The sequence below is a fragment of the Lachnellula hyalina genome (genome assembly GCF_007821495.1).
Source record: "Lachnellula hyalina strain CBS 185.66 chromosome Unknown contig00023, whole genome shotgun sequence".
NCBI lineage: Eukaryota > Fungi > Ascomycota > Leotiomycetes > Helotiales > Lachnaceae > Lachnellula > Lachnellula hyalina.
The window spans coordinates 39,323-61,605 of record NW_022157137.1 but is presented as its reverse complement, the minus strand read 5'-3'; the positions used below and the strand labels follow the sequence as shown (position 1 = coordinate 61,605).

Sequence of the window (22,283 nt, the reverse complement as noted above, 5' to 3'; positions counted from 1 at the left end):
GACAAGACTCCTAGGATTCTTCTATTTCTTTCAAAGCTTTCACGTGCGAGTGAGCTTCAATAGTACTCATCAGCGCACATATTTCCGAGTCTACGTACCAGGACTTTTCTTCCAAGTCCACTTTATACGGACAATGTGGCCTGCTTGCGGTCAGTACATCTAGCGTGATCTCCGAGCACATGCGCTGATAGTATTGTTCGGATGTTACGACCGAATAACTCCGCGTTGACAAAGTCAGCCATAGTTTGTAAAGCTTCACTATGTCCGATCATCACCGATCATCGCCGGCCAGCATGATCACTCCTCATTGTACAAGTATATATATGGCTTCTAAGCTCAAGAACAAGCCAGTCAAAGACACCAACTAAGATCTCTATCTATCTCATCACTATTTCACCAATCCCTATTCCGCTTCGGCCTCTGTTCTCCTCATGGCATCTACTCTTCCAGCTCATCACCGCACCCTTCTGCTCGAAGATCGTAAGGACGGTTTCCACGTCAAAACGCGCCCGACACCTCAGCCCGGCCTCGGCAATGCCATCGTCCGTGTCCATGCTGCCGGAGTTCTCTCTTACCACCGTGAAGTCTACAATGGCGGGCGCGACTACCCTTTTCCTACACCTTTAATAGGCGGTTGCAGCGCCATTGGCCGTGTCGCCGCCGTAGGCCCCGACGCAACTGCTCTGAAGCCTGGACAGCTGGTTTGGATCGACTGCGTCATCCATGGACGTGATGATCCGGATGCGCTTTTCCTCACGGCCATCCATGAAGGCTACACCGAGGGCAGCAAGAAACTGATTCGAGATGTATGGCGCGACGGAACCTTCGCCGAGTATGCCAAACTGCCTCTAGAAAACTGCATCGCACTCGATGAGGCGCGATTGTGTGGTAGCCTGGGCTACTCAATCCAAGATCTAGCGTATACTTGCTGTCTGCTTGTCCCGTATGGTGGGCTGCGGGATATCAATCTTGAGCCGGGTGAAACCATCGTTGTATGCCCGGCTACTGGTGGGTTCGGTGGCGCAGGTGTTCTGGTTGCTATTGCTATGGGTGCGAGAGTGATTGCCATGGGCCGAAACGAAAAGGAGTTGGCAAGATTGAAGGAGTATGTGCTGAAGGGGTCACCAAACGCAAGCATCGAGACGGTGAAGATGACTGGAGACGAGATGAAGGACGCGGCTTCCCTGAAAGCTTTCGGTACTATCGATGCCGTTTTGGATTTTACACCACCGCAAGCGTCAAAGTCTGCGCACGTCAGGAGCGCTGTATGGGCATTGCGCCGTGGTGGACGCGTCAGTCTCATGGGCTTCAATGACAACCCTGTCGCCCCGATTGTCACAGGCAGGAATATCACGCTGAAAGGAAAGTTGATGTATGAGCGACCGGACATGGTACAGTTCGTTAAGATGCTAGAAAGAGGCCTATTTCCGCGGGGCAAGGACTTGGTGGATACCAAGGCCTTCCAATTGGAAGACTGGAAAGAATGCCTTGATGTAGGGGCGGACCATACTGGCATTGGCAGGCACGTGGTCTTCACTCCATGAACTATTTGAAGGAATTCACGGATTGAAAGGGTGCAGGATGTCAAAATAAACCTACTTCCCGGTAATTCATTGTCCCACCGATTGTGGAACTCTCATAATTGGATATTCCTACCTTTGCCTCAAAATTAAGTTGAATTCAGTCGAAGAGCCACTGAAATGCAGAAGCAATAACCGATTTAGGGTCCTCCCTCGAATATGAAGCTTGCATGTACCACCGTGATGTACTTGGGATCCTCTTCCACACATATCTTGTACAAAATCCTCGTTGCAATACTAATGTTAGTTTGTTCTTATTGTCTTGCGTGATCTCAACGAGAAATGGCCTATCTTGGCATTTGAAAGCCGAACGAATGCTACCAGCAATAAAATGCCCCTCTGGGGCGCCAAGAAGCAAAGACGAGAAAGGGACAAACCCCGCTAGAGATGCGGTACTGGAGCTTAGCTTCACCCATCTCGTTATAAATACGACCCTATGTCTTGTATCCAAGTCCTAGACGCTAATTTGATAGTGCGTCTGACATGATAAGCACCAAGTGCTCACCCAACTGCAGTTCCCTTCGTAATCGACTCTATGAACAGCAAGTCTGCAGATGATAATATCCTCCAAATGTGAATTTGGATTTAATCTCCTGATCCCCATGAACGTGGGCCGTGAGATATTATCAAGTCGTGTATAATTCAGCATGACGTTAAGTCAGCGGCTCGCAACTGTCCATAGAAGCTAGGGTGCCACGTTTTGACAGCTACGTTGATTGTTATATGATACAAGTCTACGACTTCTCACTTAGCTCCAAAAATTCACAAGGTGGTCCAAAAGATTAAGAATGATACCCGGGTATTCCCGTCCTCGAGCCTTCCTCCCCTATCCACCTCGCTTAACAAAGCCGACCCACCAAAAAACCGACAACAAAAAACAAAAACAACACATCCAACCACCCTCTCCAAAAAAGTAAAAAATAATCAACAAAACTCCTACGAACTAGTTCCCCAGGAACTAATTCGATGATTGAAGAAACCCAAGCCCAACTCCCGGTGGAGCTGAGGTTGGATTTTTTATTCGAGGCAGTGGGTACCCTGCCAATTCGTTGTTGGCGAAGACCCAAATCGATCCACACACCAAGCGCATTTGATCCAACCCACCAGGCCAAGTGGGCGCCTTTACGCTTGGTTATTGTTTTTAACAGGCTTCTGCTTGTTTTAGTATATGAGGTAGCTTGTTTGGAGGTCGGGGGAATGATGGGAGTTGGGACGGAGGTGGTGTGTATGGAGGGGATGGGCAGAATGGGCAGGTACGCTCGTCACCGCTTGGTATTGAGATTAGGGTAAGGAGGGAGGGAATTATTTGGGACTGTGTTGTTGGAATCTCTAGATCCCCTGCTGATGCGGGAGAGCAATGAAAAAAAGCTACACAAGGGTTGTAGGTAGGCTATGGGCCGCGGGGATGCAATTTGTATTCAAGATGATTGCCTATCTAGGTAGGTAGGTATTATTGATACAAACTAGCATCCCGAGCTCCCAGTGTACTTAAACTGACCACAAACACCCTTTCCATCATCCTTCCTGACCCATGTCGCGAACGATGGCATCTCAACCTCCTCCAACCAGAAGTTATCCCCATCTAGCCCACAGATCTGCTGAAGCACATCATCCGAATTGGTGCAATACTGCATCGCCCTGTCCCCATTATCCAACTTCCATGTCGGAATCTCATTCTGATGAGTATAAGATTCGAAGACCTGTTTCGAAGAACAACAGATCGGTCCAGCAATCCAGTGATATTGAGGTATGTCCTGTAGATCCGCTGGTAGCTGTCCGAAGTGATTGCAGTGCCAGACGTAATGTTTCCATGTCTCTTGTGTGATTTCTGCCGTGGAGGCAAGGAGATAGTCAGGGACGGCGATGGTGAGGATGCCGACTGGGATGTCCGTGACTTGTTTCTTCCATGCGGCATATTCGACGGCGGCTTGCCGGGTAGCGCTGAAGTAACAGCCGTGGAAGGGAGGGCGGTCGAAATCACCGCGGCCTTTGGCATACAGTGTTTGGAACTGAATGTGCGATTGTTCTTCCGTGCGCATGTAAAGAAACTCTTCCAGTTCATGTATGGGGCCGGCTTTGTAGAGCATGGTGTGCCCTACAGGTTCGGTCTGAGGGTTGGCGTTCGTTGTCAAGGTTTGATACATCTCCATGGACTTTTCGAGGGATACCAAGTAGTTGTATCGCTCCGTCATCATGGAGACGACGAGTTCCTTGATACATGAATTGAGGCGCCAAGCTGTGAACCTGGGGTCCATGATGCGTTGTTGGAAGGACTTTGTCAGGCCGATGCGTCTCATGGTGGTCCAGCTGCTGGTCTGACTTGTCGATGGAAACATATTATCGGGGACACTCCAGACGTAGTTTATGGCACATTTCAGGAGGGATACCCGCTCGGAGTCTCTTTGTGGAAGAGAGATGAATTGAGCGAATACTAGGTCTGCGGTTTCGGGCGTGAGCTCGAGGAACTCGAGGGTAACTGGTCTGTCATTCGCAAAGGAAGACATCTTGACTTTTTGAAAAGTTTGATGTCGAATTTGTGATGGAGGGAAAATGTGTCAAAACTTTGTGGGAGATTCTCAGGCTTGCAATTCTACTGTATTGTAAATGGACTGAATTGGAAAATGGACTGACTGGACCAGAGACTAACACAGTCCTGGCATTAGTGAAAAGGGGGTTGCGTGGTAGCGAACGGGAATACTACCTTAGGTAGTGGCAAACCATCTCTTGTGACTTGGTATACAAGCATATCTATGAAATATCGTGAAGAAAAAAAATCCTATAAATCTCATAAGGAGTAAGTACATTACGGTAGTACATATAACAAGTGAGAGACACTTGAGGCTCTTGATCTTAATTAGCAAGTTACAGGACCCGTGATGCAGGCGGGCGATCACATGCAAGTCATTTATTTCATTCGCTTAGGGCCATTCCCATCTCGGGCTTGGGCATCGGATCGGGCAGACATGCCCATGCTTCTAGAACAAAAGGAAGTAATTTCCGTGCCAATCTCGAATCCCTCTCAAAAAATAACTTAATAGCAATATGATATGATGTTGGAGAACAAGGACTTTATGGAAGATTTTCCGTTTGAAAAAGATGACGGAAAGGTGCAGTACTATAACGGGGCCACCTACATTTTCCTCGCGGTTTGATACGCGCCGCACGCTGACTGTTCTGCAGCTCTGCTTTTGGGAAATGCTGCAGATGCAGATGCAAACGCAGTGAGGTTGTAAGAGTGACTCATGCCCGATTGCCGTTGGGGCTGGGCTCGTTGTTGGAATGTTGTCACTACCTTATTCTAAGATCTACCCTCGTAGAGACGGATTTAAGTACAGTACCGGTCTTGTATATGGGATCGAGATGGTTCCTTTGATGGCAAAGGCCGCCATCAGCTGTTTAGGGGTTGACTCAGTGTAACGGCTGACCCGGGGTGTGGCTTTGCGGCGTAACAAAGCTGTTTGTTAGGAGATGGAACCTCGTATCGCATCATACCACACCCTACCGAACCATCTCATACCATACCACCCCATACAAGTCCACGTCCGTGGTGATTCATGATTTGGTTCTGACGCATGGCCGCGCAGGCATCGTTGATTGATTGATTGACCCTGATAACGAACCAAGATGCCGGGCTGGTAGGGCTTGCGGTTCCTTCAAGTACTTTGTACTCATGTATTTGAATACAGTAGCAAGTACGGTATCAAACACATCCCACAGACCTTAGCAATGGGAAGACGGGCGCGGTTTGGCCTTGACTCATGTGGCATGGCCGCAAAAGGGGGGTCATTTGGTATTCGGCTGATTTATTGGAAGAGGGTGAGGAAAAGGGAGAGGACATGTAATGTTTTTGTTTGCTTTTTTCCAAGGAAAAATCTTTAAATATTCCGTAGTACAGGGAGTCGGACGGAATAGGGAAGCAATAAGGAAAGGGGTGATCCTGGTCCTCCAGCCCTAGCGTGTTTGAACGAGTCGTGGGGGCTCAGGCTCAGCTCTGATCTGATCGCTTTTACTTGTATTTCTATTTCTAAAAGTACGATGAGAAGAGATTTGGAATTCGACCACAAATAGTTTGAAGAAAAGGGGTGGGTAGGAAGTAGGAAGTCAGTCCATTAGGGCTGCTAAGTTAGGGCAAGATATACCAAGATGGGGACAGCGAACACATCATAATCTCCCGCGACGCTGCCAGCCAGTGTTTCGAAGGCCGACAGAATTTGGCAGTGTCTTTTTACATACGTTACGGGCCATAAGAAGTACTCCGTGGAAGTACCCTTAGGCGCGTTGCTGTGCTCGGATTTGGAGGCTGAGTGCACGATACCTTAGGTACCTACTTTTGCTTCACTCTCTGTGGCAGAAAAGGGATGCGATGCCTTACCTGTGTAAATATTTCAACGTACACATTTCTTAGAATCATTTATAACAATAGCAAATCTAAATATAACAAGGAATACTGACTGACGGACTGCACTGCCTACGCGTGAATGGCTGGGCCCCAAATGAATTTTGTTAGAGTGCTCACATATCGGGTCCGCCCTAAACACGACTAGCGCTAGGCCACTCATGGCCACTGGTCCAAATTTATCCCCAAGAAAGTATTTCGAAGATTTTCCTCTCCTCATCCTTTTCTCTATTGAGAACATCACAAACACACACCCACCCCAAATTCCCACGACATCTTCTATTCCGTAGAAGATCACTCGCGGCGAATCCTGTTACGATATACTCGTACCTCATCCCACTTCATAATTATCGCTGGCATCCGTTTCGACGTTCTGCTGCGAATTCCACTCCTGGGATCAGTTTTTGCCCTCTCTCAGGCATCAATCTTTCCCACGAGAGAAAGCGATTTACTTCGGCTTTTCCTCCACCTCCACCAACTCCACTCCTCTTCGAGTCACATCGTCGACCTCTGAATCGGACAGATCAGATTTGATATCCGGTCACCCTTCTGGAAAGGATATCTACATCTCTGTTCGTCGCGATACGTCATCCGAAGGAAAACACACAACACCCTCCCGAACACCACACGAGGTCATCTTCGAAACGTTCACCCTATGACTTCCGTGTCCCAACAATCACAAAACCCAAGCCAGGCCTCCCACAGCTCCAGCGCGTCGCAGTCCACCGTGTCTTACGCTAACGCAGCAAAGGCAGTCTCGTCGCCACCCATCGCGACGGGCTCCTCGACTCCTTCTCCCGCCGTGGCTGTCGGTGGTTCTGCGCCGGTACAACATGGAAAGACTTCTTCGATCTCGCCGGTGAATGGCAGATCCTCGATTCCTCCTGCGGTACCGGCAGTTTCTGCTGCACCTGCTATCGCACATAGCAGTGCTGTAGCTAATGGTAGTGCTATGGATCATAGCCGCAAGAGTTCAGTGACCATCAGCGCGACTGGACCCAACGGTTTCGTACCCAATGGTGGCCCAGTTGGCGGTTCTAAGAGTAGCATCCAATTTGGATCCATCACCGATTCCCCTGCTGCGTCCCACAGCACTCCTCAGGTTGCGCAAACAACGTCTTCTGCGCCCATCTCAATTCCCAGCAATCCCAAGGTGATATCCCCATCGCAATCACCTACCCCGATCCCGCAACCTTCTGCTAGCGGTGGAAGACCACCTTCCGGTTTGGCTGGACAAGGCAATGGGGTGACTTTTGGTTCTCTCGGCGGCGATGGCGATGTAAGTTTGCGGTTCCTCCTATTGGCGCATTTAATTTTACTAACCACTTATGTTTGACAGCGTCACATGAGACAAGCATCTGGCACTCAAGGTCCTCTTGCTCCCGGCAACCAACAATCTGGCCATCTCCGTCGCGAATCGTCGCAATCTATACAAGGTGAAATGAGCGGCAACCAGGGTACTGGTGCAGGTCCCGGACGCGGTAATTTCCCTCCACAAGGTCGAGGCCGCGGCAACTACAACAATTCCCAATTCCAGCAGCAGCAGCAAATGGGCTACCCTCCTGGAAACAACTCACAATTTAGGAACTCGAGTCAGGGTCGCGGTGCGATGGCTCCCCCTTTCCAAGGACAAGGCCGCATGCCCAACTACCCTAATTCGCCACACCAAGCTGCTCGAAGTCCAGCTCTGGCGCCCTCTTTGCCCGGTACACCCAACATGAACCCGGTAATGCCAATGCAGAACCCCCAGCAGTATGGAGGATATGGAGGATACCCCCAGATGCAGGGCCAAGCAGTAAAGAACCCTTCTTCTTCAAACCATCAGTCAGATTTTTCGGGCAACAAATTCAACAACAATAGAGGCAATAAGGGTGGCAAAAGTTGGGCTGCGCGAAATAATGAGAAGTACTCATCAGGGCGACAGCGAAACCAAAGAGATTCTTCCCAGGAAATCTACGGTCACCAGTACATGTCGCGCGAGCACACCCAGCCGTTGCAAACAGAGCGAGATAGTTACGATCAGAGCGATATGAGGAACTTCACGATGCCTGCGGAGCCTGCTGGTCGTGATCATTCCATGCAATCGCCGCGTGGCAATGAATCACCTCCCTCAGCTCACTTGGAACGTCGAGCTTCTTCTGCTGATCAATCTGCTCTACCCCCTCTCCCTCCCCCTCTTGTTGGCGTTCCGCGATTTGACGTGCATTCTATCGATCTTTCCCCTGCGAGTGTCGATTTTGAAAGATTTCTAACTATGCAACAGGGCGGCTATCCTAACTACCAGGCTCAAGGTTTCGACCCTCGAGGTATGCCTATGACAGGCACTCCCTTCATGTATCCTGCGATGCAGTTCATGCAACCTGGTCCCCCACAATCCCCCCAACCCGGCTATCAACAACCAAACGCCTACATCCCTGGACAATATGCACCTCAAACGCAGCCAATGTCGCGAAACTCTTCACAGATGTCCGCCGATCAGAGACCAGCTTCCAGCATGGGCCAGCCTCAAACTCCTTCCATGACACCGTCGGTTTCTCATCCTCATACTCCACAGGCAGCAGCAAAGGCTACCGCCTCACAATCCAACTCTTTCTCGAGACCTGCACGAAAGAGTGCTGCTATTGTAATCAAAAGACCTGACGGTGAAGCACTAGATGTGGAGGCTTTCAAGGCTCCCGCTTCCCCAGCACCAAGCAACCGAACCAGAACACCTCCCGTAATTGCTTCAACACCCACACCTCCACCAAAGTCGTCGACTCCTCAACATTCTCGCAATGACAGCGCTGCTGTTAAGAGCAAAGAGCAGATCCAGAAAGAAGTTTTAGAAGCTGTCAAGCAAAAAGCTGCCGCTGAAAAGTCAGACAAAGCTGCTGACAATCAAGCTAAAGCGGATGAAGCTGCAAAGGCCGCCGAGGACAAGTCGAAGGATGAAGCAAAGATAAAGGCAGATGCTGAGGCTAAGGCAGCAGAAGATGCTAAGGCGGCTAAGGCTAAGGAGGAAGCCGATGCGAAAGCCGCTGCCGACAAGGTTAAGCAAGACGAGGAAGAAGAATTAGAACGTCAAATTCGCGAGATAGAGGAAGAAGAGGCCGCGCGAGAGAAGAAGGAGGCTGAGATACTTGCAAAGCGAGATGCTGAGAAGGCTGCCGCCGAAAAGGAAAATGCAGTCAAGCGTAAACAACAAGACGAGGAGAACGATCGTAAGCTCAAGGAACAAGAGCGTGAGATGGAGCGTCTCGAAGATGAGTGGGAGCAGAAGAGGAAAGAGGCTGAGGCCAAGGGTAGTGAGAAGGTCGACATTCAAGCTGAGCTCAAAAAGGATATCAAGTCTCTGAGCAAGGATAATGACAAGAACACGCCTGCAACGCCATCTACTTTGGCCTCGAAGCTCTCCAACCTTACCCTCGGGACTGAAAGTGGAGCCTCAACTCCAGCTTCTGATGATTCTATGGGCCCACCCCCTAAAGTCAATGCTTCAGAGAAGCGCGGCAAACCGGCTGCTCTTAACTTGGCACCGCTCAATACAAAGCCCGTTGAGGCACCGCAACCAAGTGCTGCTCTACAGTCGCTCAAGTCGGCTCGATTCTTGACTGCTATCAACCCTGCTTTGTATCCCACCAACATTAATTCTCCTAATCCAGCTCTGAACACCGCTGTCACGAACAAGGGCAAGAATTTCAAGTACGACAAGGAGTTCTTGCTCCAATTCCAAAAGGTCTTTACTGAAAAGCCGTCACTAGAGTTTGAGTCTCAGATCAAGCATCTTATTGGAGAAGGTGACGGAGGTTCAGCTAGATCAGCATCGACGAGAACTACTGGAATGGGTCCAAGACAGGGCTCCGCCAGGAATAACGCTCCTGGGGCTTTTGCCATGGGACAATTTGGCGCCGTGGGTGGCAAGACTTTACCGCCTGGTACGACTTCGGATCAACGTTTTGCGATGGCGCAAGGCACGATGGCACGACCTCCAATTGCAACAATGAATTCAATGAATTCACTTCCTCGTATGGGTGGTGGATCCTTCCCAGGTGGCAATGCAATGTCGCGCCAAAGTTCTCAGTACAACATGCCAAACTCTCCTCGGCAACCGAGCAAATCTCAGCGCAATAACAGCAGGCCCCACGGGCACCCCCCCAACGCCAAAGCTGAAGCTCAAGCCGCAAAGACCATGCCACTCACAGCCGGTATGGATCTTAAGCCCATCCAAGTATCTGCTTCTGGATGGAAGCCTCGCAGCATTGGTAATCAAGCTGCAACTGGCGCAGCCGGCCCTGCTCCTGGCGCATCTGGTGCTTCTGGTCATATGGAGCCCGACATGGTTCAACGAAAGGTGAAGGCTGCATTGAACAAAATGACTCCCGAGAAGTTTGACAAGATCGCAGATCAAATTCTCGCCATTGCTGCTCAATCTAAAGATGAGGCTGACGGACGCACTCTTCGACAAGTTATTCAACTCACCTTTGAGAAAGCCACCGATGAGGCTCACTGGGCTTCTATGTATGCTAAATTTTGCAAGCGGATGTTGGAGACAATGAGCCCCGATATCAAAGACGAGAGCATTCTCGACAAAAATGGCAACATCGTTTCCGGAGGCAACCTTTTCCGAAAGTATTTACTCAACAGGTGTCAAGAAGAATTCGAGCGAGGTTGGAAGATGGATCTGCCCGACAAGCCTGAAGGTGAACGTGGCGAAGAGAAGTCGGGCGAGGCTGCTATGCTCTCTGAAGAATACTACATTGCTGCCGGTGCAAAGCGTCGTGGTCTTGGTCTTGTGCAGTTCATTGGTGAGCTCTACAAGCTTAGTATGCTTACGGAGCGTATCATGCACGAGTGTGTGAAGAAGCTTGTGGACTACACTGGTATTCCTGATGAAGCTGAAATTGAATCATTGACCAAGCTCCTCAAAACCATCGGTGCCAACTTGGACAGTACCGAGAAGGGCAAGCCTATGATGGACGTCTATTTCTCCCGAATCGAGGCACTGGTTGTGACGCCAGATCTTCCCAGCCGTCTGAGATTTATGTTGATGGACATTGTCGATCTCCGGAAGAAGCGTTGGCAATCAAAGGAACAGAACAAGGGTCCCAAGACACTCGAGGAGGTCCGAGCCGAGGTATGTTAATTCTAATGATCATTTTGTGAGTTGCACTAACTTTTGAAACAGGCCGAAGCCGCAGCTGCACAAAAAGCCGCAGAGAATGCTCGTGGTAGCCAGCGTGGAGGTGGTGGTGGAGGTGGTGGTGGTGGACGTATGCAAATGGGTCGTGGTGATTCGCGAAATTTCTCGAATCAATATGGAAATCAACCTCCTGTCGACTATCAGAAGAACACCGTTGGTATGGATGACTTGCGTCGCTTGACCAACAAAAACAGTACAAACAGACACTCGAGCCAACAGATGTCGTTTGGGCCTACCTCGATGTTTTCTTCTCGAAGCAATAGCAGGCAAAACAAGATGGGCCCTGGTGGCTCATTGGGCAGAGCAGGTGAAGACTCGGGAGCTTCATCGAGAACTGGCACACCCCCTCAACAAAAGGAAAAGGAGTCGGCTACTTCCGCAAATGCATTCAGGTATGTTTTCGCCCCCTTTCAATACAGTATCTTGCTCTGACATTCAATTTAGTCTCCTTGCAGGGTTAGGATCAGGAGAAGCCGAGAACCCAGCCTCTCCACCTTCGACATCTGTCTCCCCAGCATTGTCCAAGGCGACTCCTGCACCAGCAGACAAGTCTGAAGACAAGAAGGACACCGAGTCTTGAATCGATCATACACAAAAGTGTATTTGGCAATATCCTAATATCTGTGCATAGACCGGCGGGTTAAACTTGCATTGCAGCGGGCCTTTTCTAAAACGTGTCTTAAAAGTTCTCCTTCTGTTTACCATGATACCTCACATTCGACCCTTAGACTACATCGCATCACCAGATTTCTTTATTTCCTGCGCATATTGGGCGGTGTGCGGGAGACAGGTTGCTTTTATTGCAATTTCCTTTGGCTCTCGGGATTTGTCCTCGCCGCGGTATCGGCTGTGAAGGGCAACGACTAAAAGCTTTTGTGTGAATAATTTTTCCTTTCTCTGCCAATTGCCAGATCTGCTGCTTTTCTGCATGCTCGGGGTCGAAGATTTTGCGTTGCTTTTGCGTCCGAAGGTCTACCAATCTGTACTTTGGCCCCATGTGGCACAGAGTTTTCGATGGTTGCGGTTTCTATGCCAATGCTGATAGCCAGGCTGGCTGCTTTTGTAATCTTGGGGGGGGGGGCACGAGTGGAATTCTATGGAGGGAGGGGGAAGCGAGCCGCGTCGTTTACTCGAATGCACGAGTTGGTCGCCAACAACGAGTGCTTGAGGGACGAGGACTTGCTTGTGGGGAGGGAAAATCATTGTACAAATACTAATTTTTCGACCAATTGACCAGCCAAGGCTTCAGTAATACAAAGATTCATAACATTTGAAATGTGTTCCATCTATATCTCGGTGAACCTACCCTAACTTGCCAAATGGTTCTAGCTATCTTCTTTCGGGGACTTCAAAATGGAGGCTCTTTTCATTCATCCAACAAGCATGTATGTTTGTGATCCTGAAACTCTGTCTGGATCTGTGTTTTGCTCGTCGCTCCGATGAAACAAACTCCTCTGCACACTTCTCTTCCCTCCTTGTCTTATGCCACGAGTGCAAAGATGTAACCACTCCTTTCTCAATATTCCATTTGGTCACCTTGTTGACAAAGCGGCATACGGCATATGCCTTCTCAAGCCAACCGGTTCTTGAAGCAAAAATGGTTTCTCCAAAAACAGCTCCCTTCTAATCCCTCGAAACCCTCAAATAATAATATTCCCCTCGCAAATCTCAGCCCATCGGACCAATTCTAAAGGCAGCTTACGAAGCGGAAGAACAGTACGTGAACTAGACTACAGTAAGTACATGGGCCGAAAACCAAGTCATACCGTGTGCATGACTACAAGTCATCACTATGCTAGAATATATCCCTCCTGAACATGTTCTCGTCACCGGTACTCAACGCTGCCTTGATGTACCTTGCCCTTGCATAGGTATGTACAGATCGCGAATTGCCGGTACGGGTGCCGCCGAAACATGCCTCAAACTCGGCTAAGCACAAAAGAGCCTCAGCGGCAGCCTGGCATACAGTACCTACAGTAGCTCGAGGGTAGGCAGCACCACCCACCCCACAGACTCACCCACCCCCACGAGGAGCAGCGCTTTGAAGCCGGCGTCTACTCATTTTCCCCATAAGGCAGCATTGTCCTCACAAGTATGACTGCCAGGCAGAACGGCCAGGCCGCCAATCACAAGTGTTGCTGCTTCAGCTCGTATATCAGGCAGGCTCGTAGTCTGGGGATGAGTGTCCATAAAGTATCCTGTGCCCTCGAATGAGAAGCCGCGTGGTGATATAGCGTATGACTATTCCAATGTCTGAAAGATGTAGGTCGTTAAGGGTCAGGATGGTATGCAAGGAAGCGCTGCTGCCATGGCATTTTAAAGTGGAGGTGGTCCATTGGTGTACAGTATAAAGTTCAATTCAGACCTCGTTTTTGGCTTTTGGGCTATGCGTTGATTTCAAGAATTATCTATCTATCTGCATATGCGAGCTATCTATACGAGCTTCAATTCAATCCGTCGTCCACCAGCTCAGTCTATCATTATCAATCATCCTCTGCTCTCATACAAAATCCCTCCTCGACTTCCCCCGTGACACAATTCACGCATTGTGACTCAACATCTATCTATACAATGTCTCGAAAATACGCTACAATCGTACCAGAGCCACCGACTCCTACCGTTCGAATACAAGTTTCGATTCAAGCAATAATAATTAGGAGGAAAGAAATGGGCGCTCCAAAAGAACAGCCTGACGACCCTGGTACGCTACCCTCTCTCTCTTTCTTTCTTTCTTTCTTTTCCCCGAGCCTCCTTCTACTTTTTATATTCGTATTCTAACTTCTCACAGGCTATGGGAAATAACCTTTGCCTGTTCCGGCAAAACGGGTTCGGGCCTAGGGACATTTTGCGTTGTGTTTATTTGGGAGTTTGGCGTTGAATGAAGAGTTGTTTAGAGAGCAAGCTAAGAGCAATCAATTGTAATGAAAGAAGGAACGACGGATTGAAGTGGAGTGGAGTGAGCCAGGCCAGCCGCAATACGGCTCTTGCTGTACGCACGCGGTCTTGATGAATATGGCAAAATCAGGAAGGATTGGATTGGATTGGATTGGCTTGGAGGGCTTCCTTCGACAGGAATGTTTGATCGGCGATTCTCGGTGGTGCATTGAAGGGAGATGGATATCTCTTGCTTGCTGTTCCGGGGTTAAGTTACGAGCTTGCTTTTCGCGGCTTGCACTTGCGTTCTCCTCTATGTACGGGACGCCATATATGTTTGCAATATCATCACTCACCATACAGTGTCAGATCTATGTACCTACCTTGGCTTTGATGAGAAGAATACGTCGTACACGAGGGGTAGTTTAGAAATGTGTGGGAGAGCGAGAGAGCATATATCTTATATCTGTCAATCAATACCCTGATCTAATACCATACCATACCACATCCTGCCGATCGAGAAGAACTTTACCCGCCTGCCAGACTGTCTATCGCGTGTGGAATTTTGTTCTTTCTCCTCTTTTTTATTATTATTGCTTCCTTCCTTGCTTCCGGATCCTTCCCGCGTTCTTGAACGCGCTCTCCACAATAACTATATACAAGTTACTAGATCCGTGTCCTGCGATTATAGGCAGTCAGTCACAGCTTACACAGATCCTCGAGATCAGGGAATCAAAGTCACTACACTAGCTGCGGATTTGGAGCTGGAGCATCGCATCTGTAATCACAATTTGGCGGGCTGATACAAGTCAGAATCATGTGGGACTTTTGTTGACAGGCAGGGAGGAGAAGGGGGAGTAGTGCTGAGATACCAAACTCGAATCACGAAGGAGAGTGCGGTTCTTTTGAGGGGCTTTGATTGATAGGGTGTAAATCAACGATATACAACGGGATATGGGAAATGTTTCTGATAGTGCTGCACAAGAGGCATGTAAGACGGTGAAAGGTTGATTTGTAGACAGTGTAATCTTTAGATAATGCTACTTGTATTTTCTGTGGAAATGACTTCTGTAAGGTCGGAGAATATCTCGAGATGAACGACCGTGCAAAGAAATTCGCAGATTTCTCAACCTGGGAACCGGCCATCATTTCCCCAAATACTTCTCCCTGTATCCTTTATTTCCGCTCTCTCCTTTTCCTGCCGATGCTAGTTCTAATCTAGGTAGTCATGATTAACGGTCCACCCCAACAACCCCCCTAACAAAGTCCCTAAAAGCCACCATCCTCGGATTCGCCTTCCAGATCGGCCCGGCGCTCTGGAGATCCACATCTATAGACACCAACGGACTACCTCTCAATCGCACCCACTGCTTCTCATTCGCGTTCCTATCGATGATGTGCTGCTCCAACGTCCGGTACCAACGGCCATTGACGAGAACCGACTCACACAAACCTGTGGAGTGGAGGGGTGCGACGTAGAGAATGACTCTTAGAGACTGTAGGCTGGACAACGTGGCGAGCACTTTGAACAGGTGGGTTGGGATACACGGGCTGTGCCGGGTGAGGCTCACGTTTACTTCAACGGCGCGGATTGCAGCTTTGTGTGCGGGGTTGATGACCGAGAGGTAGTTCATCATGAACATGTGGGATATGAAGGAGAAGGATGCACACTTGTAGAGGAGAGCTCCGCCAACTATGTCAACGTAGAGTTGGCGGCTGACGAGGGAGAGGTTCTGGTTGATGTTGATTGCGTTGAATGCGTTGATTTCGTCGCTTACGTTGCTGTGACCTATGCTTATGAACTTCTTTCCGCTTTTACGAGGTGTGATGCATATGTTCTGGAGGGCTAGCTCGTAGATTCTATTCCTGACTTCATTTGGAAGTCTCAGGAAGCTAGAAGATTGCGATGTTGTTGCTAAGGCCCATTCTAGACTCTGTTCTTTTTGTTAGCTGGAGTTACTGAAGGATAGAAGTCAATTGACATACATGAATCCCATGTTCGGGGGAAACAACTTTTGTCTCTTCATATCCCTCTGGTGTTTTTTGTGTGATCTTGAGACTATTAGCCCGAATCCCCAAGTTTAGTGAGAAGTTTGAATATGTAGCATCACAGAGGGAGGGTATAAGTGCAATTTGTAACTCGACTTTCAAAGCTCCTTGGCGTGAATTACTCTCCGTAGAAAGCAAGAGCAGGCAACCGAGGAAGTCATGAACTCTTCCACTACCCACTAGGCATAAAAGACACCACAGATCGAAACCCGACCAACAAATTGTACAAAACCATTCTTACCTGAAAAGCATCAAAGCCCGGCGCCTTCACTTTCTTAACAATTGTGAACCTCGCCCGCGACGACTTCCTCCTTTTCTTCGCCGATTTAGGCTGTAGCGGAACAGCTGTCATGCTCGTCGAGACCAATGCCTCCACATCCATCGTTCCCGTATTGGTTGGTGTTGTGGGGTGTGTGGTATTGATTAGGTACGGGGAGGTGATGAGTAGTGAGTGGTGTAAGGGCCCGGAGACCAAAAAGTGATCTTAGGAGTATGAAATGAAATGCTGGGAATTGCGTTGTAGGACGACGATGCAAAGTGCTTTAAAGGAGGAGAGGTTCTGTGATGGATGGGCGGGTAGAGTTACTTATGTGAATGAGGAGAGTGTGAAGTGTGAAGTGTGAAGTGTGAAGTGTGAAGTGTGAAGTGTGAAGTGCTGAAGCAGATACAGACAACCGTGATGTTTATGCACAGCCTGATAGCGCTGGCTAATTAGCGCGCATTTGGCGAATCAAGCGTGCTACTGGAGTAAAAGATCTCGGAACTTTCACTTGAAATATCATCAATCATGGCACGTTCCAACCGAAAGGAGTTGGCTTTGAAAGACCAATCAATTGAATTTGTATTATATGTCTGGTAGTCTGTCTAACTTACAACCACCTGCCCTTATAGGTTTGTAACCCTCGAACACCATTGTTATGTATCCCAGTGCCTCGAGCCGTCGTGAAATGCATCTATAAAACCCGTCTATCCTCATTTAAAGTCATCTTTCAAGACCCATCGACCTCTCATCCTGCTATTACCACCACCCTTCTCAAGCCTAGCAATCTCGCCAAGCATATGTTTGAATTCCGCCGTCTGCTGAGGATTACTGCACATAGCATTGAAGTGATTGACAAGTGCCTGACTGGGCGCCGAACCTCCTTGTCTCCTGATAAAGGTCTGGATCAACTTCATGAAGTCCTTTCCCTTAGGCCCAGCACCAGCGCCAGGAGTTCCAGATCGAGAACTGCTCGCACTCGCAGCATTCGAGATGCCCTGTCGGTTTGCCAATCCCGCGAGAATACCAGCCGAGCTCGGTCCCACGCCTCTACGAATGTTCACTGGTCTTCCTGCAGAGCCGAAATCACCAGTCCATGTCACGGTTCCAGGTTCTTGCGCTCTTGCAACTTCGCCAGCTTTGCGTAGCTCGGCCGCTGCTTCAGCCGCTATTTTCTTTGCTTCGCGCTCTAGCATGTTGCGGTCAGCAGATATCTTCTTCTTGCCGTTGATGATCTGGTCGTGCTCAAGCGCGCTGTGGACGCCGGAGCGTGCGAAGAGACCCTCCATTAGTCTAGCCTCGTCAGAAGTTGGTTTATTTTCTGAAGGGTCACCACGAAACTGTTCGAGATTTGCAACACCTGCAAGACCGCGGATTTCGGTTTCAGAATCGCCTTGCGCTTCTGCTCCTGGACTGAGTTGAGTGACTTCTTGGGTTACCACATCGTTCTCCACTGCAGAAGCAGCGCCTGCTTGTCCTAATGCCGAGTAGTCTTCGGCAGCTGCGGGTTCAGGTGGTTTGTCGAATTGGACTTCAGTTCCTTTGAACATTTCACTAGTCTCGGTTGTGCCATCATCGTTGCTTCCAAGGGTGAACAGATCGTAGAGGTCCTTCATCTGAAAAGTCTGACGCTGTTTTGGGTCTTTCAGAATCTTGTTTGTAAGGAATTGCTTGAAGATCTGTCGATGGTATATTTTCTCCTCGATTGTACCCGCAGTCATCAAACGGTAGATGGTAACTTCTTTCTTTTGGCCTAGTCTCCACGCTCGCTCACGAGCCTGCACATCGGTTGATGGATTCCAGTCTGGATCGAAAATGATGACTCTGTTGGCACCAGTCAGGTTGACTCCCAAACCTCCAACTTTTGTAGTAAGGAGGAAGACGTGAAGATCTGGCTCATTATTGAAGCGATCCACAAGACTTTGTCTGTCCTTGATATTTGTACCACCGTCCATACGGAGATAGTTGAAGCCGTCAAGACCTCTAATAAAATCTTCAATGATGTCGAGCATTTGAACGCCTTGACTAAAGAGCAAGGTCTTATGTCCGAAACGTTTCCACGTTTCCAATAGAGCCTTCACAACTTGCATCTTTCCGGATTTGTTTGGATTGCCCCACTTGTAGCCGGGTTTGCCTCTTGTTGTCTTATCCAATAGATCTGGATGGTTACATATTTTGCGTAGAATATCAATTCCATACAGCGACTGGCGCGTACGATTTATGATCGAGCTCATCTCTTCAGAGGCTAGAAACATTTCATATGCTTCTCTCTGAGGTTTCGTGAGCTTGCAAAACAAGACTTGCTCGCTCTTCTTCGGAAGGTCGGAAGCTACATCAACCTTGAGTCGCTGCAAGAGATATGGACTGATAGCAGCCTTGAGTGTCTCGGCACACTTAGTCGCAGTCAAAACTTGCAGATTTGTAGCATTGGCGTAGCCACCGAGTCTGATTGGGACTTCAAATGACTGCCGGAAATTGACAAGGGTACCAAGCCGCATAGGAAAGACGAAGTCGAACAAAGACCAGAGCTCGATCAGATTGTTCTGCATCGGAGTACCAGAAAGGATGACTCTATTTGCGGTTCTCAGTTCCTTGCAATAAATGGTGATTGCTGTGTTTGGATTCCGAATCTTATGTCCCTCATCAAGGACAGCGTAATCCCAAATAACAGGAATGAGCACATCGGAGTAAGTCTGCAGGCCAGCATATGTAGTAACAAGGACATGTCCGTGCTTTACAACTCGATCTACAATGTTCTTGACCGCTTTTGATGATTTTGCTGGCTTCTTTTGGCTGTAACCGTATAACTCTTCCACTTCTTCCATTCGATCCTCACTACCAACGTTCAGCATGCCACTTCCAGAGCTGTGAAGGATCGAGACTCGCAGAGGTGGCCACCATCGATGGAACTCATTGACCCATTGCCGAAGTACCGTGGCAGGAGCAACAACAATAATAGGTTTCGTTAGCTTCTTACTGTAATGGAGTCCGGCCAGGAATGATATAATTTGTATGGTCTTTCCTAGACCCATCTCATCACCAACAATTCCACCAACCTGCTGCGAGTAGAGTTCTCCAAGCCATTGAACACCGGTTTTTTGATAGTCAAACAACGCTGGGTAGATATCTCCAGGAAGTTTAATACCATTTTCGAATTGATGATCAGGTTCATCTGGACAAGGTTTGAACCACTCGTCCTCGCCAGCCTCTTCAGCAGCAAGTTCCTCCTCGGTAGCTTCGTTATCTTGTAGCTTCCTACGTCGAGCTGCTCTTCTCGCCTCAACCCAACGGGATAGCCTTGCCTGATACATCTGCTCATTACCATCATCAATAGCACCTAGGTCTACTTTTTCTTCCGCTGTGGACTTGGTGGTTTTCTTTTTCCTCGAAGTTCGAGAAGTCATAAGCTCATCATCCTCGTCTTCCTCAATGAAATCCTCGAGATCATTGTCTGAAAGCGCAGGCTCGAAATCAGCACTCTCGTCGTCAGGTGAAGCGTGACGAGTATTCGATCTCGTTGAAGCTGAACCATTCTCGAGTCTTCGTTTCTTTCGAGGCCGTAGAGAGAACTCATCTTCAGGAGCACTACTAATACTTTCGGGAGTATCCGCAAATCCAGGTAATCGAAGGTTTTGGTGAGACCTGGGCTCCACATCTTCAGCAATAGGTTCGTCGCCTCCATCTGCGGTTGCATCTTCCTCTGCGTTCATCAATACTTCAGTGAGACCGCCACCAGCCCAGCCTTCAGGACCAGCCCGAGCAAATGGTGTGATTTTGCCGGTCCGGATGAGGAAATCTCGCTGAGTCTCGTTTGGCATGCGATGATTACCACCAGCAGCATCTGCTTGACTCTCTGTAACCTCATCGTGCTGGTGCCTCGCATCTATGCGAGTCTGTATGTCCACAATATCCTCCTTGAATGTTGTAATATCTGCATTGATACGGGCGATTTCGGACATACATCTGTTGCGCATAAGAGGGTTGTTCGAGGAGGCATTCAGCTTGCGCTGTTGGGTGTGCTTTTGGCCTTCAAGCTTCTCGATGTTGGCTTTGACCTTGTCGATTCGCTTCTGATCCCTTTCGTCTTCTTGCTCGATCATGACCAGGTTGGCCTGATTCGTAATGTCTCTTTCCAGATCATCTTGATCTCGAACATCCTCAGTCAAACCCTGGAGCGCACTGGCTTCATCTTCCCCGAGCAGATTCGCAGCCCCGCCGTTCTCTTGGAGGGGAATGTCGGACACAGCACCTGAAGCTTCTGCCACGGTGCTGGTTGCGTCTGCCTGTAAATTCATGGTAGCTGGACTTGAAGATGAAGGACCTGCCTCGGACTCGGAGGCCACTGGATTCAGGCTCTCGGAGTCCATCCTAGTCGGCAGATTCCGCGAAGGCTTACTGAAGGAGTGGATTCATGTAGAAGAGGTTCAAGGAAAGTATAGATGTTGAGATGTTTGGAGGGGTTGTGATGTTGAAAGTGGAGGGCGGCACCTAGAAGTGAGACTATGTGGCAAATGTGAATACAGGAAAGATGAGAGGTTTAAACTTCCTCGTAGAACTCGTAGAGATAGATGAGACTGAACAGGCACCTCCTAAGAGAGTGCTCTAACTTGCGCCGTTGGATGATTCAAAGAAGAATCAGTAAATTATCTTGTCGGCGAATGCGTCATGAGAAAGGGAAGGGAAGGCTCCGAGATGCGAGTTGAATCCCTGTAGAGTAAAGGGTCCCGCTGGCGTTGATTGGACGATGCCAAGGTACTCACAGCCTTACCTCTTTCATTCACGTGAAAGTGAAGATGAGATGGAATTTGTCTCCTTGTAGCGAAGCATTTAATTAGGAAAACGGTTTGCCTAGGTGAAGTAACAATTACAGTACTAATCCTCGGCATTTGTGGCGTTCAGGTATAAAGAAAGCCTTTGTCGTATAGCGGCTGGCTTAAGAGCAATAGATAGTTTTTCTTTTTGTACACGGACGGGAGCGATCCCCAGATTATATTCGTACCTAACGTAGTGTACTAGGAAGAGAGTTGAAAGAATCAAACAAAGCCTACCCCATATGAGACTTGTATACTTACCTGTAGGATTGTATAGTATTATTTGATCACAGTCACACAACTCGACGGAGCTATATTATTGGACCGGGCTGCTGACATGCATGGTATCCCTTTGGAGGCTACAAATACTGATTTTCGAAATATCAATACATTGGTCTTTGTGCCCGTGCCCAAGACGGCAAGATGAAGATACCTTACTCGAGTACAGTACTGCCCACAGTTGCTGCGCTTCTTAAACACGTAACGAGCGCGAGCTAGGGGAGTCATGCACGAATTAATTTAATGTGTGATGAACCCTAAACATACGTAGAGGCCCGCATATTACTAACACTAAAGGCGCCTGGTTAAAGACTTCGACTTGAAACCATCGACATATATAAAGATATACTTGGACCATGACTCTTATCCCCATTCTGAAAGACTATACTCGAGGCTAGCATAACTCACAGTCATATGATATACGTTTTTGATTTTACAAGCATTCGCTCGATATCAAAGTTTGATAATCACTGGACTCGGCTACCTTACCTTACCATTCCATCCCACGCTAAAGGACCTAAGAGGGAGGTTACCCAAACCTAGAACCAATCCGTTGGTGGACCAGCTCTCCACGGCAGCACAGCACAGCACAGCACCAGCCAGCCAGCCAGCCAGCACTCTAACCTACATCGCATCTCTACGTCAACTTGTGTTCACCGTCCCGCAATGCTGAGTTGACACGCAACTGCATCTTCTAGGGCATCTTCTGCCTCTACCCTCTGCTCTCAAAGAGCCCTTTTGTTTCCTGCAAAGCGCTCTCCATTTACTGTGCGGTGGCTTGACTCCGCGGCCGACCCTCTTGGCTTTGTAGACACCCAACTCAGCCCAACCTATTCGGCCCTGCCCTGCCTGTGAA

General features: G+C 48.8%; 3 protein-coding genes across 3 annotated transcripts; 2 read left to right on the top strand and 1 right to left on the bottom strand.

Moving 5' to 3' along the window:
- Positions 1-260: 260 nt before the first annotated feature.
- ADH1 (alcohol dehydrogenase) lies at positions 261-1,544 on the top strand (the record flags this gene model as incomplete). Its single annotated transcript, XM_031147214.1, has 2 exons — positions 261-315; positions 370-1,544. The coding sequence occupies 2 exons, from the start codon at positions 261-263 to the stop codon at positions 1,542-1,544; spliced, it is 1,230 nt and encodes a 409-aa protein (XP_031007806.1).
- Positions 1,545-6,631: 5,087 nt separating this feature from the next.
- Positions 6,632-11,735, top strand: tif471 (Eukaryotic translation initiation factor 4 gamma; the record flags this gene model as incomplete). Its single annotated transcript, XM_031147213.1, has 4 exons — positions 6,632-7,255; positions 7,316-11,089; positions 11,141-11,547; positions 11,600-11,735. The coding sequence occupies 4 exons, from the start codon at positions 6,632-6,634 to the stop codon at positions 11,733-11,735; spliced, it is 4,941 nt and encodes a 1,646-aa protein (XP_031007807.1).
- A 5,315-nt stretch (positions 11,736-17,050) lies between these two features.
- Positions 17,051-20,704, bottom strand: RAD26 (DNA repair and recombination protein; the record flags this gene model as incomplete). Its single annotated transcript, XM_031147212.1, has 1 exon — positions 17,051-20,704. The coding sequence occupies one exon, from the start codon at positions 20,702-20,704 to the stop codon at positions 17,051-17,053; it is 3,654 nt and encodes a 1,217-aa protein (XP_031007834.1).
- Positions 20,705-22,283: the final 1,579 nt, after the last annotated feature.